This window comes from Ctenopharyngodon idella, chromosome 2, assembly GCF_019924925.1.
Source record: "Ctenopharyngodon idella isolate HZGC_01 chromosome 2, HZGC01, whole genome shotgun sequence".
NCBI lineage: Eukaryota > Metazoa > Chordata > Actinopteri > Cypriniformes > Xenocyprididae > Ctenopharyngodon > Ctenopharyngodon idella.
Window position 1 is genome coordinate 39,659,571 of NC_067221.1, and position 19,194 is coordinate 39,678,764.

The 19,194-nt window shown below is 35.3% G+C and overlaps 1 protein-coding gene across 2 annotated transcripts; it reads right to left on the reverse strand.

Annotated features, from left to right (window-relative positions):
* Positions 1 to 247: 247 nt before the first annotated feature.
* On the reverse strand, positions 248 to 15,327 carry ralbp1 (ralA binding protein 1). 2 transcript variants are annotated; one of them, XM_051913095.1, is made up of 10 exons: positions 15,250 to 15,327; positions 13,045 to 13,379; positions 11,027 to 11,461; positions 9,969 to 10,318; positions 8,138 to 8,299; positions 6,704 to 6,835; positions 5,216 to 5,326; positions 4,735 to 4,856; positions 4,456 to 4,576; positions 248 to 3,318 (listed from the first exon to the last, which is right to left on the reverse strand). In XM_051913095.1, the coding sequence occupies exons 2-10, from the start codon at positions 13,289 to 13,291 to the stop codon at positions 3,004 to 3,006; spliced, it is 1,995 nt and encodes a 664-aa protein (XP_051769055.1). In that variant the 5' UTR covers positions 13,292 to 13,379; positions 15,250 to 15,327; the 3' UTR covers positions 248 to 3,003. The 2 variants fall into 2 exon arrangements, with proteins under 2 accessions (XP_051769055.1, XP_051769063.1); XM_051913103.1 differs by lacking the exons at positions 13,045 to 13,379; positions 15,250 to 15,327 and adding an exon at positions 11,692 to 11,805.
* Between the last annotated feature and the right edge of the window lie 3,867 nt (positions 15,328 to 19,194).

Below are 19,194 nucleotides of genomic sequence, written 5' to 3' on the forward strand. Positions count from 1 at the left end.
TATCGTTCTAAAGTAGTCATTTAATTACCGAAGTTTTCTGCCCGGTAACTTGCACTGATTAGTCAAACAGAACCCACAGTTGGAACCTGGTTAGACAGAGAAAACCTTCATCTTTAAGTTTCTTGTGTTAAATTAGACCACATACCTCTTTTTTGTCCAAATCTAAGCATTATCATGGCCTTCATCGCAGGAGCAACAGGTCGATCCTTGAAATTCAGTATTCCATTGAAAAGCCTTCAAACTTGAGTTACTGTCCAACCTATAATTTTATTTAGACTGCAGCATTCTGTTCGCAATGATCATGAGCTACAAAAGCTTTGTCTATAATATGAAAAACTATCATTTCCAAAAGTAGATGAGCAGGTATGTATCTCTTTGAGATAAATTCTAGCAGAGACATTAAGGGGGGGGAAAAGAGCTTTTTTACATCTGATATAGTTGACAATCAGTCTGTCAATAGAATTATACAGTATTGAAATGCATCTCACTTACTTGACATCATGACACAAAAGAGGGGAAAACAAACAAAAAGCAAAAAGAGGGTAGAAATGTGTTATATCTGAAAGAGAATAATAATACACAATCATCCAGTAGCATTCATCAAGCACTTTAGACGAAAAAAATAAGAAGAAGAATCACAAAATAAAGTGAAATTGACAGAATAACGGTATTGAAAAGAAAAGAATTGGTAACAACCTAGTGCAAGTTTCCAATAAACATCTATCAGTGTGTCAGAACATCTGTAACAACTGTGCCAAAACTTCAGGACCGGTTGGGTTGATCTCACAAAAAAAAATGAATGTTCATATTTCACCCAAAATCAAAAGAACAATAAGACCTTTTGCAGAAAGAAAAAAGCATTATTTTTGACAAATAATGCCAAAATAAGCTTCATTTTATTTACTTCAAAATATTTCTTTTGATTTTGCGGTTAAACATTTCTTTTTGAGATTCACCGCATCACCTACACTTACTAAAGCGTCCCATAATACCCCTCGAAAATTCATCATTAATAAAAAATATTCTTGTGCTTCATGAAATATGTCTTTAAAAACATAGCGTGACATTACGTGAAAGTATGGAAACTAACAAAAATGTTACCAATTCCACAACAAACATCTGCACATTTTAGTGCAGTTACAGTTTAGATGTATATATGTGTCAACTATTAAATAGGGAAATTTAGAATAAACGTTCAAAACCGATTCTTTTGAATATCTTAATAGGTAAAAATACAATCTGGTTGTATTACAATGTCTTCAAAGTAATTCTTCTGTGCAGCAGCACACACAGTCAGTCACCTATGGCACAGTGGTTTCAGAACACACACAACTTCATTTACACTGATTTCGGTTCTAGACCTTGACCTACAACAGGAGAACTGGCAGCCAACTATGATTTTTTTCCGCATTGGTAATAGACATCCAGGATACTTCTCGGCATACTTTCCCATTTGCAATTTAATTATAAGCTAAACTGCATAAATAAAAAGTGAATCATTTGTTAATAATAACCAATAAGGTAAACCTGCATGCTAAGCCAGGCGTCAAAAATGATGATTGCAGTTTTTGCACTGAATGTCACATGAAGATACGGATGTTTGTCGCTTTCACACAGGTTGCAATCACATTTGCTGCATCATAACATCCTATTATGCTCAATATTTCATGGCTTAGTTTCTTGAAATGCTTAGGTGAATAATATGAAAAGATGTCCAGAGGTTACATTACAACCCAAAATGAAACGGAAAAATATTTTTGCATGAAGAAAATGCAAACTTATGGAGCCCTGCACATGACATGCAAGGGGAAAAAAGTTAAAAAAAAAAAAAAAAAAAAAAAAGTGCGTAAATCGTTTTAGTAAATCGAGGGAACAAAATAGTCAATTGTGCGCACGATTTAGTGTATCGAGGGAACAAAATAGTAAATCGTGCGTACAATTTAGTGAATCAAAGGGAACAAAATAGTAAATCGTCTGCACGATTTAGCAAAACAAGGGAACGAAATAGTAAATCGTGCGCACAATTTAGTAAATTAAGGGAACGAAATAGTAAATTGTTTGCACAATTTAGCAAATCGAGGGAATGAATTAGTAAATCGTGCGCACGATTTAGTAAATCAAGGGAACGAAATAGTAAATCGAGAGAACAATTTAGTGAATCGAGGGAATGAATTAGTAAATTGTGCGCCGTACAAACTAGTTTTAGGACCATTATGATTTTTTTTTGCATTATGGCATTATTTTCATAACTATTAAGAACTATTTGCCCCTAAATTACTATAATTGAATCATTTTAAATTTAAATCAGCATTAAGGCAGTACAACAAATAATGCTGATGTATACTTTCTAATTTAATAATAATACATTAATTATTTTTTCACATTTCAGTAATGAGAATGATGTTTTATTTGCATTAAGGTAATGAGAATTCTGGGAAAATGTGCTTAATAGTCATGCTAATAATTTTATAATGCAAAAAATATTAATAGTCCTAAAAATATGCTTCATTTTCTTCATGCAAAATATAATTTTTTATTTTTTTCTTAGGATCGTGGGGTGCAATGTGACCTGGACAGATGATATTCACTTGTTTGCAAACATAGGATTTTTAAACAAAAACCCCTAATACTCTTAACTGTTTGGAAGAGAATTACCCTGTCCTTTCAGGCCCGGGTCAAAGGGCAGATCTGATAAATCTGAGCACTCACAAAGATCTGATTGTGCTGTTGCAACTTCACATACAAACTTAAACGTGTCAAAAGAATCCAATTTCAGTCCATTGTGAAAATGACCAATCAGAAATGTTTCCCACACTCGCCTCTCTTTAGACCTACTAGCCTCCGATCACATCTAGCCTCTGTTCTCTGCTGTCCAGTTTTCTCCCAGTGTAATGAACATCTCACTTCACCTTGCTGACCCTTGACCCAAGATGTCACAGTTATGTGATAAGCAAACACAAGCACAGGTGAAGAGTTTAATGGATGTAGTGAGGGTCAGATGGTTTACAGGTTGGCCTCTCTCTTGTCTTTGCTGGGCGATGGCTTCATAGCATCTTTTCCAGGCTTTCCATTGGTTGAGGCAGCAGCTGTAGAGGCAGTGGATTCCATGGCGACTGCTGCGGCACGTTTGATTGGCTCATCCCCTCTGGATCGTTCCTCTGGGCTGGGCTGGCAGGGCGGGGCCTGTTCGGCAGAAGGTGGGGCTGTGAGCTCCTGCTGCTGTAGCTTGTGACTCTGAAGGAGGCGGAGCTGAACACGCAGTTCCAATATGGCCTCCTGTTCCTCATGAATGGCCTGATTCAGATGAGTGTTTTTATTCTGGAGAGAAAAATCAAAAACATACAGCTCTCATAATGAGACTTGATCAGTAGTTTAGGCCCCTGGAGCCATATGGATTATTTTTATTATGGATGGTTGCATTTTTTTTTTTGGCTTCAAAATGTGGCCCCCTTCACAACTATTATAAAGCTTGGAGGAGCAAGGATATTTTTAAATATATCTCCGATTGTGTTTGTCTGAAAGAAGATAGTCATATACACCTAGGATGGCTTGAGGGTGAGTAAATCATGCAATAATTTTCATTTTTTGGTGAACTAACCCTTTAAGTAATACATATAATTATAGTTATGACTACACCCATTTATGATTGCCAAGCAACTCCGCACGTTAAAGTCAGCATGAAACGGAAATTGTAATTGCCCTTTCTTCTCAAACAAGAAAAAAATGTTGATTTTCGCCATGGGGAATTGATCATCCTGAAGTCAATGGGTTTCTTGAATAGGTTTTTGGTTAAATGTCTGAAATAAGGTCTGTGGTGAACACAAGCTCAAGATATTTTCATTTTATTCTGAGATATAAAATACATCAGTAATACCCTTGTGATTCTTTTAAATGAAGAGGTTGTCGGTAACTTAAATTAAACGTCATCATGGTAAACAGGTAAACTCATCTACTCACTAGTCGCTTTCACAGCCTCACTGTTTATAATCGCACTCTTGCAAACTATTCTTCTAACTCGAACTTTCAGGGAAAATGTTTTTAAACAAGGACTGAAAGACTTGTCGGAAGCTTAGTGATGATGACGTTGAAGTCATGTGACCGTAGCGTATTTAGTTTATAGCCTACGTTTAGCTTTTTTCTTCTGCTGATTGTATATATGCTTCAAAATTCATAAAAGTTGTGTTCATTTGTGAAGATTATCATGATGAACAAAACATTTATTCACTACAAGCTTTTCAGACACAAGTCACAGACATTATTTTCAGCAATAATCCAAAAGCCAATGGAAAAATCCTATTGGGTTTTTGTTGAGGGAACCAGGGTGATGCTAACTTCTGGGTTGGCCTACAAAAATACATCATCCCTGCACCACTCTATAGGAAAGCTTAAAGTTAGCAACGGTAACTAAAGAGGGCAGAGCTCATTAAATGTTCAATTAAATGTGAATCTTCTCACCTCTAGTTCTTCATTCTGTTTCTGCAGGTCTTCTAGAATCATCTGCAGTTCCTCTTCATCTTCACTCTCGCTCTCGCTATCTGATGAATACTCCTCTGTTTCACTGCGACCCTGCTGACGGCTGTATGTGTGTGTCATTTCAAGCAGAAAATGGAAGATAAAGAGTAATGATGACCAAATGACAAAAATGTTGCTTCTTACAGAAATCATATGAATACAATCACGCATAATCATAGTTCACAACAAATTTGATAATTTTCCCTGTGCGTGAACTCTCACCTTTGTATATCTGCGATCTCCGCGCGCAGTCGTTCAATTTCTTCTTTCTCTGTGGCGATTTGCCGCCGCAGCACCTGCTCCAGTGATATCAGTTCCTCCTGCTCGGTTAGGATCTCGTTCTCCTGCAGGGGGTGGCAGAGAAACAAATCCAACATCACACGGAAAGAATCTTCGGCTGAATCATACTACACTTTGCTGGTGCATGCTTTTGAGTACGCAGCTGAACAGTAGGGTAAAATTTGGACATGCTACATGACAGACAAAATACCCTTTTGTCACATGCTGCTGTCATCTGTACATTTTCTGTTACTTATTGTAGGTTCATATGTTACAAACGGCTGTATAATACACAAAGTACAATGCAACCATTTGCTTATCATTAACCAGCTGATTTGTTTATCTGTCAGAGAGCCGTTTGAGTGTCGAACCAGCATCTAAAACAAAGTGAAAGTAGCAGTAGCGTCCAAACAGGTGGACTCACCTGAGCCAGGAGAAGATTAATGACTTCCTCCTCGTTCTCAGACATCTCCTCCTTTGATACGTCCTCTTTAGACAGGCTAGCGATTTCCTGTGCGATTTTAGTCTCGCACTCCTGCAGATTCAGAAGGACAGAGAAGAAAACACATCAGAACGTTTCTAATAATGTGCCTCAAATTAAAGTTTATAGTTGCAAATATTTATGTTTTTACTAGCCAGAAGTGGACTACTATAAAGTTTGTTGTGAGATGTGATCTGTTCATTCATGTACACTGCAGTTCAAAAGTTTGGGGTCGGTAAGATTATGTTTTTGAAAGTCTTTTATGCTCACCAAGACTTCATTTATGTGATCAAAAATACAGGAAAAAAAGTAACATTATGAAATATATTATTACAATTTAAAATAACTGTTTTCTATTTGAATATATTTTAAAATGAAATTTATTCCTGTGATTTAATGCTGAATTTTCAGCATCATTTCTCCAGTCTTCAGTGTCACATGATCCTTCAGAAATCATTCTAATATGCTGATTTGCTGCTCAAGAAACACTTCTGATTATTATCAATGTTGAAAACATTATCAAATGTTTTTTTCAGGATTCTTTGATGAAAAGAAAGTTCAAAACAACAGCATTTATTTGAAATAGAAATCTTTTGTAATATTATATATGTCTTTAGTGACACTTTTGATCAATTTAATGCATCCTTGCCGAATGAAAGTATTAATTTCTTAAAAAAAAGTTTTTCCGTAAGTTGAATATGGAAGGCGGAAGCTAGATATTTTACTTTATAGTGTGTTAAATATGGATATTTTTCTTACATGAAAGCATCGCTTCTCTTCAGAAGGGCTTTTTTAACCCCCCAGAGCTGTGTGGAGTATGTTTATGACGGATGGATGCACTTTTTCAAGCTTCAAACAGGTGGTTTCCGTTCACTGCCATTATAAAGCTTAGATGCATCAGGATATTTATTAATATAACTCCGATTGTATTCATCCGAAAGAAGAAAGAAGAAATACACCTAGATTGCTTGAGTAAATCATGTGGTAATTTTCATTTTAAAGTGACTAATCTTTTAAAAGACCACTAAATATTTTCTTGGCCATTTTTTGGGGGGCCCAGGAGTGTGTATCTATAAGTCTACATATACACAATCATTGATTGTTTACATTACAGTACTCCACCCATTTCTCCCAAAAAATAAATCCTTTTTAAGTCTGAAAATAAAAGTCAGTTCTTCGATATTGTACATTTCCTTGATTTCTACCCAATCTCTCTCTTGCTATCTGTATTTGGGTTCATAACTTTTCTAACTCTCGTTTTATCTAAAACATCAACAATATTCTTTCTTCAAGGCGATACAAATCTAGTTTTACATTTAAAAACACCCCATCAGTTGTATTTGATGCTTTTCTTACTCATACAAACTCATTCTGAGATTCTATATGTTCTGATGTGCAGTAAAGCAGGGGTCTGAGTGCAACAGCTCTTGCCTGTCTCTTGGCCTCGCGGAGTTTACGTTTCAGCGCGGTGACGATCCGCTGCACCTCCCAGAGTCTCTCCTCCTTCGACAGATCCTTCACACCGGCCTGCAGATCTCTGTGCAGACGGTTCAAGAGGAACTCCTGCAGAAAGACACGTGGACAGATGCTGAAGACCCACAAGAACAAACATAAAATCAATACTGATGCACTGAAATGAATTTTTTACTAAAACACCAAAACTAAAATTAAAGTTTTCATTAAGCTGAAATCCAAAACCAAAAATAGTTTATTTAATAATCAATTAATCAAATGTATTTAATAAATCAATGCTGAAATAAAAACATTTGTATACATTTAAATTGCACATAAGACTAGAATTAAGATTCAACTCCAATGTGTAGTTGAAATATAAACATGTAAACAGTGGCTGTAATAAAAACAGATTTATTCAAACACACATTAAATAAGACATCACTAACAAGTTAAGTAAAAATATAATACGTGCCATCGGAGAGGCGCCAATTAAACGTCACTGTTTCTGCCTTCTAAAACCATATAAAATTTGCTGTTTTGGCAGGATATTTTTGGTTTCTGAAATTTAGGTGCATCACTACAAATCACAAATAAGATCTCTTTAAAATCTCAGTTGTCCTGAAGCGAATAAGGATGTTTTATTTCTCATGTGGTGTTTCCTGTTTCTCTTTCCGCCTGAGAAAAACACATCAGTAATCTCAACAGTGTCTTAAATTGTGTTCGGCAATCTGCAATCAAAAGTTAGATATCTTAATATGAACTCAAACATTTCTCCCAAAACCAAATGATCCAAGCTATGTACATTTTATAGCTCTAAACTGTATGAAAACTATCGACTCATTTGTGTCATTGCTTATTTCTCCAGGAGAAACATCTGAGACAAAGTTGATAACTCTAACAAACATAAAAAACATTAAGTTTCCAGAGATATGAAAGAGCAACCTCTGAGCGAAAAAATAGTTTTGATGCTATAGATTCACACATCAGAGCTGTTTACGCCGTTCCAACTGTTTTTGTTTCCAGTCTCTCCACACTCACACAGTTTGGATTCATCTCCTGTTTTGAATATCACATGCATTTCCTTGTTCTAAAGACACATTTGCCTTTGACACATTAAAACTATTCATTTTATGTAAAGCATAAAACAAAACGTCTTCCATGATACAGGTTCACTTCCAGATAGAAGATACAATGTGAATTTATTTTTAATGAAATTAGGTACATTGCTTTTAGTACTAAATGTCTTTATGCATAAATTAAAAGCACTACAACAAACACTACCATGTTTTTATGCCTTCCTTCCTCTTTTTTGGGGTGAACTGTGACCCGTTGACAGGTTTTACACGCTTGAAGGAATTTTGAAACTACATTGTACAGAGCAAAATCCTGTGTTTCAGTCCTGTGACTCACCTGTCTGCGGATCTCCTCTTTAATGCTCTCCTGGGTCTCAGGTAGGGTTGGCATGGTGGCCATATTGGACCAGCGCAGTGGATGGACGACCGGCTTCAGAACCACATCACCGAACATCTCACGGACGTGTGTGAAAAACACGTACAGCACACGGTTACTGATCTAGAAACCAGAGAGGGAGCAAAAGATTGATTTTGTGTCGTATTACAGGAATATGCAGTCATGGTGAACCTTAAAAAAATACGGAACCACTGTTTATTGGAGTTTAATTTATGGTGTTATTGCCCAATAATGTTCCACCCCCCTCTTCATTTGCAGTCGTCTCTCAAATAAACTGACCCCAAACAAAGACCTCATTAGCAGTATGAGGGCACCTCCATCCTGCATGTGTCCTGTGAGACTGTAAAGTAGGACAACCTTCAGTCTGAGAGCAGAAACACATCCAAAACTCTCTACTGTAACAGTGAGTATATATTATGATTTTACTATACTAAACTTCCCATCAGAGAATCTTTACTGTGCAGTGTACATACAGCACATCCACTTTTTGCCACACCTGCATACGTCTTAAAAACGTATAAAATATTGCATATGGAAAAAGAACCTGTATTATTCATGTTACTCATCTCAGAAGAAAGATTACTGAGTAATATACAAAACTTGAAATGTTGTTTAAAATAATATTTAAAATAATAGTAAGTCTTGCAAATTTTTGAAAAATTCATATAAAACTAATAAAAATGCTTACATTTTATTAAAAACCTCAATCAAATCTAATTAGGATAACTGTTCTTCCATAGGCCTATGTGTAATATTTTGTAGATATTTAATACATTATATATAATTTACTAAAATATATTTAACTCTTAACCTGTCCGAGTTACAAACCCTTCCCTCGCGGGTCAAAATGATGCAAAGTGATGCTTAAAAAAAAAAAAAAAGTATATATGTATGTATGTATATATACATGTATGTGTATATATATATATATATATATATATATAAAATGATGATAATAATAATAATAATAATAATAATTACTTGCTAATTTTTGCAGAACTCATTAAAAACTCAAATAAAATGCTTAAAATAAGGAATTAAAAAAAACAAACAAAAAAAAACATTTAATCTGATTGTAAAACAAACTATGATAACAAATGTTCTTCTATAGACCTAAAAATATTTATATATTGTAATTTATACGTTAATATATTATTTTAATATATGTATAAGCAATATCACATGAGTAGCCGTGCGATATGGCTGTATATCAGCATGGCTGTGATTCGGCCGTAGGTAATCACAGCGTGCTGATATACAGCCATATCGCACGGCTACTCGTGTGATTTTGCATTTATACAACAGTTGGACGGCACGAGTGTGTAAATAAATAAGAAACAACAAAGGATTGTCTTTAAAAACCCTCTTTTGTGAGGTTTAAAGAGTTGACAGTTTAACAGTTGAGCCCAAGCCTCCTTTACCAATTCTAAAACATCACTTTAGAACTAGTAACGAAAGAAGGTTCATTGACTTGCTTCATTGAAATTCACTGTAATATGTAGAGTATTATGAGAGAGAGATCACCTAAGTGAGTGTATTACCTGCATCTAACTGATATTTTTCAGGTCAATCTTATATTCATAATCACAAAATCAGTTTGAATGTCCGCTGAGGAAAGCGATCTTTGTCTTTGTCCTTTTAACATCAGGCTGTCATCACTCAATTTAATTTTTGATACACTGTCAGATAAACATGCCACTACAACTATAGAATGATCTGTATCACATCTAAAACAGTAGATCAGAACATCACCTGTAGATTATAAACTCACCTGTACGGTGGGATTAAGTACAATAGAGATGTTTTGGATGTTCATCTTGGTGTCGATTTCGCGGGCAATGACGTGGTCCATGTGAGTGATGAGCCAGGCCAGGAGGAGTCTGCTCCCCGCAGGCACCTCCCCCAGGAGCCTCTGAAACTCCTGCAGCTTCTCTGCCTCGCTGGGCCGCCCGCAGGCCTCCTCGAAGCGTGGGGTCAGTTCTTTACCCAGCAGGTTATCGGGCAGCTCTCGCAGGTACTGCTTCAACAGGCTGGCCACTGTGTGTGGATCATACTCCTCCAGACATGGACACTCCTCGCGGTCGTACGCTGCTTTCAGCTCGTCAACCTTAGACTTCATACCTACAGAAACAACGCGAGAGTGAAGACAACAGTCAAAAGCAGCAAGGCACATTTGATTTTGACTTTTTATGTCTTTGAAAAGAGCAGGCAAAAGAAAAGCTGCTGAGGCACATGTATTCACTGACCGTTCAGATATTCCTAACAGTGCAAGTGCTTTTCAAACACATCTATGCATGTGACTTATATCACATTTGCTTCGTTTCAGCAGTCTAGCGTTGCATTAAACATCATAAATGTAAAGTGGACTAATATTCTTATCACAAGTGGACCAAAAAGAGATTCAAGCCCACTTTTGAGGTAGTGATGATAGAAGTTAAAATTATTGTCTGTAATAACTGAATTAAAGTTGAAAACAACCCAGAATATTCCTTTAAATAAATGTATATATATATATATATATATATATATATATATAATAAATCTTATAAATAAATATTATTATAAATATTATATAAATAATAAATATTAATGCATTAAGGTGGTTTAGGTCGTACCTATCATACTGTCACCATTTTGTCTATTTAAACTGGGAAAAATCGAAGATAACAACCGTAAATTAAGGAGTGCCGCAAGGATCTGTGTTAGGCCCCATGTTGTTTTCAATATATATATGTTGCCACTTGGTAATATTATAAGAAAACATGGAATTAGTTTCCACTGTCAAGCCGATATATATTTCAACACGACTTTAACAGGACGTAGTCATACCAGAGACACGATAGATGCCTTCACATTTCATGCCGTAGCTCTCGATGTAGTCCACACACTCTCTGAAGATGGCCGGGAGCTGTATCCCATCATACAGCGCCGTTCTCCGCACCGCTTCTACTAAAGGCGCTCCGAAGATCGGCCGGAACGTCGTTGTCGTCTCCGTGATGACGGGTTCAGGCTCAGTGCTTGGCTTTTTCTTCTTTTTCTTCTCTTTCCACTGTTTCACGACGTCCGCTGCTGTGAGGTCTTTGGACTTCTTGTCCTTGGCCTTCTCCTCTTTAGGTCCCTTCTCCTTCACTTTGAAATCCTTTTCTTTCTTCTTGGAGAAACTGGGCTTCTTGAAGACGTGGATGCCCTTGGAGCGCTTCATCTTAGACGGGCTCTCGGCCTCATCGGCAGAGCTGTCCTCCTGGAAAGCAGCGTATCCCTCGGCTACAGGGAGAGGAGATAAAAAAAGAAGAGATAAAGAGACTAAATGAAGAGAAGAGAAGAGAAGTCACATCTTTCTACCTGATGCTAAACAGAATACGTCCTATTAACTGCTGTGCAAAATTTACTGTCCCACCGTCTGTGCCTCCCAAGGTTAGGTGAGACTGAAATGAGCAGAACGAAACAAGACCGAGAGAAAGGCACAGAAAACTGCTCTAAAGAGGTCAGCTTACAATTTAGCAATATCCCCCTGTGCCATTTCTTTTTTTAGTGATCCATTTCCTCGTCCTGACACCGACTTCACCCTGAGCAGAACAGTATTCGGCAGCTAACTAACACAGTTCTGACCCCATCAGACAGTATTTGTGACGCCCCTCCTCAGCCACTATAACACACCTACAGGGTGTGTCCTTAAAGCTCCATCACTTCCTGCTTGTGTGCAATAGGTTGCTGTAGGGGGCTAAATATAGCGGCAGGAAAATAAAGAATTCACTCTGAAGCTGCACAGAAACTGGAACATTTGCACATTGAGGGCAGAAGTCCATACTACAAACTACAGTTGGGTAATTTAACTACAAAAAAAATAATATCTTAATATTTTTCAGCCTTTTGATGATGTTTGATAGAGTACCATTCAAAAGGGGTTGGTAAGATTTTTTGTTTTTAAAAGAAGCCTCTTTTGCTCACCAAGGCTGCAATTATTTGATCAAAAATACAGTAAAAACAGAAATATTGTGAAATATTATTACAATTTAGCATAACTGTTTTCTATTTGAATATATTTTAAAATGTAATTTATTCCTGTGATCAAAACTGAATTTTCAGCATCATTACTCCAGTCTTCAGTGTCACGTGATCCTTCAGAAATCATTCTAATATGCTGATTTGCTGCTCAAGAAACATTTCTGATTATTAGCAATATTGAAAACAGCTTAAATTCCTTTATTTCAGAATTTTGTCTTTATTAAATAAAAAAGGCAGCCTTTATTTAAAATAGAAAACATTATAAATCTTTTTTTCTGTCATTTTTGATCAATTTAATGCATTCTTGCTGAATAAAAGTATTAATTTCTTAAAAAAAAAAAAAAAAAAAAAGTTTTAAAAAAGGAGTGTGCTAATTATTAACATTTGTGCTAATTAACATTAACAGTAACATTTGTGATTGTGATGGCGCAAATGAACGGAATCATAATATTGATTTGATTGACTGAAACGACAGTTTAAAATGATTCACAGAAACAAACCAGAAAAAAACAGCATGGTTGCTAGTGAAATTTAAAATCACAGATGAAAGACAAGAAATGATTGTGACACAATCTAATGACTTGAAAAGCAAAGATCTACAGAGGCTCTAAAAGGCATTCAGACACTTAAAATGTCTGAATATGACTGCACTAAGTATTAAAATCAAGTGCAGCTCAAATGCTGCAAGATTCAAACCAAACAAAGATCTTTTTGTTAAATGTTTTGCATGAAAAGTGTGCCTGGGCTTTCTCTATTCCCTTTCTTTTATGCAATAACATGTGGCAGTCAGTGTAAAGCATTGTTGAATGTAAATACGATATGTGTGTGTGTGTTTATCTTACTGCGTTTCTCCTTCTTCTTAAACTTGTTTTTCTTCTTGTTGTGCTCCTTCTCGTCATCGGACACCGCATCGGGCGGCTCATGGTGGTGTCCGTCGTGAGGGGGTGAAGGGTCGCCTGTACGGTACAGACCTGGGAACTTAGTGGGGCTGATCTCTTCGGAGCTCGGGGTACGAGCCACGCCCCCAGGATGCTCCGCCCTCCTCTGCTCTGCAGGGCTGCTACTGGGTGGCAGGAAGCACTCCGTCATCTCTGCACTGCCCTGCTATTGGCTCCTCGCAGCACAAAGCCCTGGGATTGGCTGTTCGCTCTGGTGACGCATCACCTCTCCATGTCACCTGAAAAAATAGACAAGTTATTTCAGATTCTCTTACTTTAAATACAATTTCAAGATGGCATTTTCTAATGACACTCTTTCTGATGAATCTGAAATGTAAGAACTGCGCAAAAAAATCTACACTCTGTTTGTTGAAACACATTTTGAGCACAGTCTGTTTTGTAAACAGCAGTTTTCTTACATCAGATGAACAGATGTCCTAATCATGCATTTGAAGGTTATCTCTAAAAACCCATTCTGTAAACTGTGTGACTTTATATGTGACTAAATGTTAAAATCTGCTAGCATAAGCTTTTAACACGGATACCACTGCCCTCTAGCGGCCATAATGCTCTTTGCATCTTTATTGCTGTAAAATGACTTATGAATTCTCACTAAAATTAAAAGGGGTTTATGGGTCGAGAAGTACGAACTTCAAACCACAAAAGCCACCTTCTTCATATCAAACAATATCAATAAACTCCTTGATCACTTATTGAATTACTGAACAAATTATTATTATTATTAAATACCCAGCAACACAAAAACAGAAATTAGACGAAGCTTTAAATAAACTCTCTCAGTCTCATATTGCAAACACTAAAATATAGTACCAACTAGTAGCACTTTGAGCTAGAATCTTTCAAGAAAAGTCATCTATAAATGATTATCTTATTTGATTAAGTACAATAATTAACTGTATAACCATATTTTGTAGGCCCACATCCAAACCAGCCCATTTTTATCCATAAATACCAACATAAGCTCAAACACAGGGAGACATATTTAATAAAGAAAACATAATCTACAAGTTTAGATCTCACTGAAACAAAAAAATGGGAGCTTTGCCAGTTGAAAAGTACAGTCATATCAGCGGAGCAATTTATTAAATATGAATATAAAAAAATTACACAGACTAAGTTTTTTTTTTCTTTAGGAAAACATGCATTTATGAATTAATGTCAATAAGACCAGAAACGTGCATTTAGATAGTAAATAGCGTCACTTTTGAGTTTATGTCGACTTTAAAAGTGTTCAGATCACTCACAAAAGTCTCTAAATCATGATAAAATACATTTATATTATATTCATATGTTGGTACTAGTTGACAAATAGACATTTTTTTTTTTTTTAAATCTGTATAAGGGAAAGTTTTTGTTGTTCATTTAAACAATCCTGTAGTTTAACAAATGAGAAAAAAATATTAAGATAATTAAAAAGTGCATGCAAAATGATCATATATACAATAAGTATACAAAATAACCATAATTGTACAATAAATAAATCTTTTAGATCGGCTTTATTATTCCACACTGCTGAACTGTCATATACATATATATATATATATATATATATATATATATATATATATATATATATGAGAGTGTATGTATTTTATCTGCGGGCCCTGCCCATGCCACATCCAAAAAAGCACCGTAAGAAATCATATTACATTCAAAACGGCTACACGGATTTAACTCACACAACCATAGTGATTTAAAGGAATTCCGACAGATTTTGAATTAAAGATTTTCTCCAGTAAAGAGCAGAATAAATCTCTCATGACAGCAGCTGTTTCGTTGAATGGAACACAAGTCAGACTATCTGACAGACTATCTCAAAAACAATTAATGAACCGCACTTAAAAGATGCTTTTCCACAGAGAAAACGTATAATAACAACAATGATAATAACTAAATATTCAACAGTACATAAAGAGAGATTCATAGCTTAGCATGTTTGCTAACGAACCTCGGATTTTATGTACAAAGTCAACATTTTAAATTATCAAAAGATAAAGACACTGTATAATAGAGAAAATAAGCCATAATACTGATAAAATATTAAAGAATAAGCATAAATATGTTACGGAAAATAATCCGTGTACAAACCTGCTATGATCAATGTAACAGCTGCACTTCCTTAGCTTGTTTACGTCCCATCTGACACGCGCGCATGCGCAGTTGCAGCCTTCTTGAATTATGGGAGCTCTAGTTTGAGTTCTCTCAAACTTTTTTGTTTTAATCTAATATTTAGATCAATTTGAAGACATTATTTATCAGGATATTCATTTATATTACACAATAAAAAAGAAGATGTAAGGATTTTGTTCTACATTTCCTTCTATACATTATTCTCAGTATTTTCTATGAGGCCAGCAGATGAAGCTGTTGAGCAACAGACCAACAGTGCAGGTTACAGCTCAATGAATGTTAGGTGAGTTCATTCATGTTTATGATGGGGGAAAAACTGTTCCCTAGTAACAAAAAAACAGACCTTCCTAGTTGTTCTTCCTCTGGTTAAGTCATTTAAGGGATTGCCATGAAATAACATTCATGATTCAGGCATTATCATTTTGTTTATGGTTGTGAGAATCATTATCTGAGATGACAGATAAGAGTTTGGACATATTTTATGGCATCCATCATAAAACCTTAGCAGAACATGCTTAACTGATAAATGCAGCTGTATGAGTCAGTGCTTACAGTTAGTGAAAACAGGTACCAGAGTTATTTAATAGAATTGAGATACTAATAGGGCTTATTATTATTATTATTATTTTGAATTAGTTTTTATTTTTATTTATTTTTAATTGTTGATTGTTTTTTGCCTGAAATCGTCTTACTTGACCTTTGAACCTCCTTCCATCTTGATAAAACCGCATGACAATAAAACGCTTTAAGAGCATCTCTGTGTGTTTCTTCACTGCATTTGGCCAAACATTGCTTTCAAAAATTCATGACAGCTCTGGAGGGAGATGAGGACTGTGTGTATTATAACAAATACCTGGAAATATATGAACATTATTGTTTCAATTTTAAAACTTTTTGTTTCTTTATTCATTGGATTTATTTGATGCCACAGCCAGAGCATTACTTCCGCAGACTGTCAATGCTGTTTAAATTGGTTTCTGTTCTAAAACCACACACACACACACACACACACACACACACACACACACACACACACACACACACACACATTTTTTCCATATTTTACTGAGGACATTGCATAGACTTCCACTGATTTTATATCAGGTTAATGATATTTTCTATGACCTGTCCCAAGCCCTGCCCTTAAACCTATAGCCATCACAGTAACATGCGCAAAACACTCTATTTAAATACAAACATATTTTGGCCGATTTATAAGCCATTTTACTTAGTGAGGACCAGCAAAATATCTTAACTAGACGGTTGTCATGATATTTCACTAAATGAACTGAAAGTGAGGAAGGACATTTGGCCCTCACAAGTATAGCCAAGTCACACAGTCTCACACACACACGCTGGGTTTTCATGTTTTATGTGGACATTCCATATATTCTGTCCCCCTATACTAAGCCTACCCATCACAGAAAACTTTCTGCTATTTTAGAGTTTCAAAAAAGATAATTTTCTATGATTTATAAGCTTGTTTCCTCATGAAGACCAAAAAATGTCCCCACCAGGTTACTGGTATTACTATGGGGGGTAACGTATTACAAGTAATGCAAGTTACGTAATCGGATTACTTTTTCCAAGTAACTAGTAAAGTAATGCATTACTTTTAAATTTACAACAAAATATCTGAGTTACTTTTTTTTTCACATTTATTGACTGACAGCTCTCCTGTCCACATGTTGAGAGAAATAAAGCACAGAGGTGGTGTTTGTGCTGTGTAAACATGATGGTTATTGTAGTTCTAGACTAAATGTGAGCATACATTTACTCATCTCACTTGCACAAAAACATTCAGTACTCCTCAAAATGAATAAAAACAGTGAAATGCAAATTCAGAAAATTACGCAAACCTGCACTAATTAAATATGTTAAATAACACAAATATACTTTGTGTATTTAATCTCACTTTATTAACTAATGTCTTTGCTGCTGACCTTCAATGACCTAATTCAACCATACTAATAAGCAAAAATGACTTTAGACAGACATCACATGTGTTTCATTTTTTGTTTTATTGTTGAAGAGTGATGAACTTTGAGCTGCGCCCTCCTTTGCATTTCCTTCAGCCCGAGGCTTATTCATTTCACTTTGTGACAGGGCCTTATTTGCCAAAAATAAAATAACTTTTTTGTTATTAAAAACAAACAAGCAAGCCCAGCCCAGATGAGAGTAACGCAAAAGTAATGTAAGGCATTACTTTCCATAAAAAGTAACTAAGTAACGCAATTAGTTACTTTTTTTAGGGAGTAATGCAATATTATAATAAAAGTAACTTTCCCCAACAGTACTTGTAGGGACATTTTGGTCACCATAACGTAGGAAATACCAGGACCACACACACACACACATTTGTTTTTTCTATCATAGTGAGGACATTCCATTGACTTCTGTTGTTTTCATACTAAGCGTTATGTACATTTTTGAGGGGGAACCATTGATGGTCCTGGACATCTCCAAAGGCAAATACAAATACAAAACAACAACAAAAAACAAAAACAAACAAACAAAAAAAAATAATTAAAAAAAAGCAAAAGTGCAACTTGACAGCCAGTTGTCAGCATGCATTTTTTGTATGGATTAGAGCAACTTTGAGATTTTGATAACTTCTTTCATGTCGCATGAGTTTAGAGCGACATGAGGGTGGATAGATGATGACAGAATCTTCTGATTGGACTTATGCATGGATTTCAGATTTGAGCCAACACAGTAAGGACATTTATAATGTTACAAAATATTTTATTTCAAATAAATGATGTTCTTTTAAACTCTTTTCATCAAAAAAAAAAAAAAAAAAATGTCCACAAAAATATGAAGCAGTATGAAGCACTTTTCAACATTGATAATAATCAGAAGTGTTTCTTGAGCAGCAAATCAGCAAATTAGAATGATTTCTGAAAGATCATGTGACACTGAAGACTGGAGTAATGATGCTGAAAATTCAGCTTTGATCACAGGAATACAAAAAGAACATTGTTTTTGTTATTGTATTTTGTTCAAATAAATGCATTTGTGCATTTTAGACTTTCATTAGAACATTATATAGTATGTTTTGTAATGTGTTTTCCAGGTTTTACTATCCTTATGGGGACATTTGGTCATCAAAATGGAGGCAACACTTGAATCACACAGATAAAATCTAAATCCTTTTTTCCTTTTCCTTTTTACTCTGAATTCCTCTTTTGTGCATCCAGGTATTGGGAACAGCAAGGCAATTGGTTTTCTTAACCTTTTTTTATTTTTGTGGTAGATTCTATCGGAACCATTTTCGTGAAGAATTGTGCCAGTGTGAGACTTTAACTGCTTAACTTGCATACGTTCCACCTTTACCATTCACACACATGGGAGTCAATAATATCAAAGATCCTAATACAATTCAGTTAAAAAAAAACAAAAATCAAAGCCTCACTGTCTGTTTGACAGAGTCAATATGACCTTTGCCCTTGAATGTGAGTAGTTTGCTGAAAGAGCGTCCTGGTTCTCTTGTCCCGTCGGGCTTGTTTGCAGGCATGTCTGGTAGGCATAAAGAAATATTCTGTTATTTTAGTTTTTATTTTAGTTTTATTAATCTTTTGAATTAACTTTTATTTTTATATATTCAGTTTTCATGTTCATTTTAGTTTCATTTTTAGTCATTTTATGTCATTTTTTTTTTTTTTTTAAATATTGCTATTTAGGTTAAATTTAGTTTCATTTCAGTAAATAAATAAATAGATAAATAAATAAATAGCTTCAGTAAATAAATAGGCTGACAAAAAACATCATGGGATAACGTTTACCAAAGACTTCCATTGTAAATGCATTTATGTACATTCATACAATTTCTTTGTTTTTACAAACAGAGTTGAAATGATTTTCTCTGGTAATTGACAGTATGTCACAGATCCTGTAGATAGA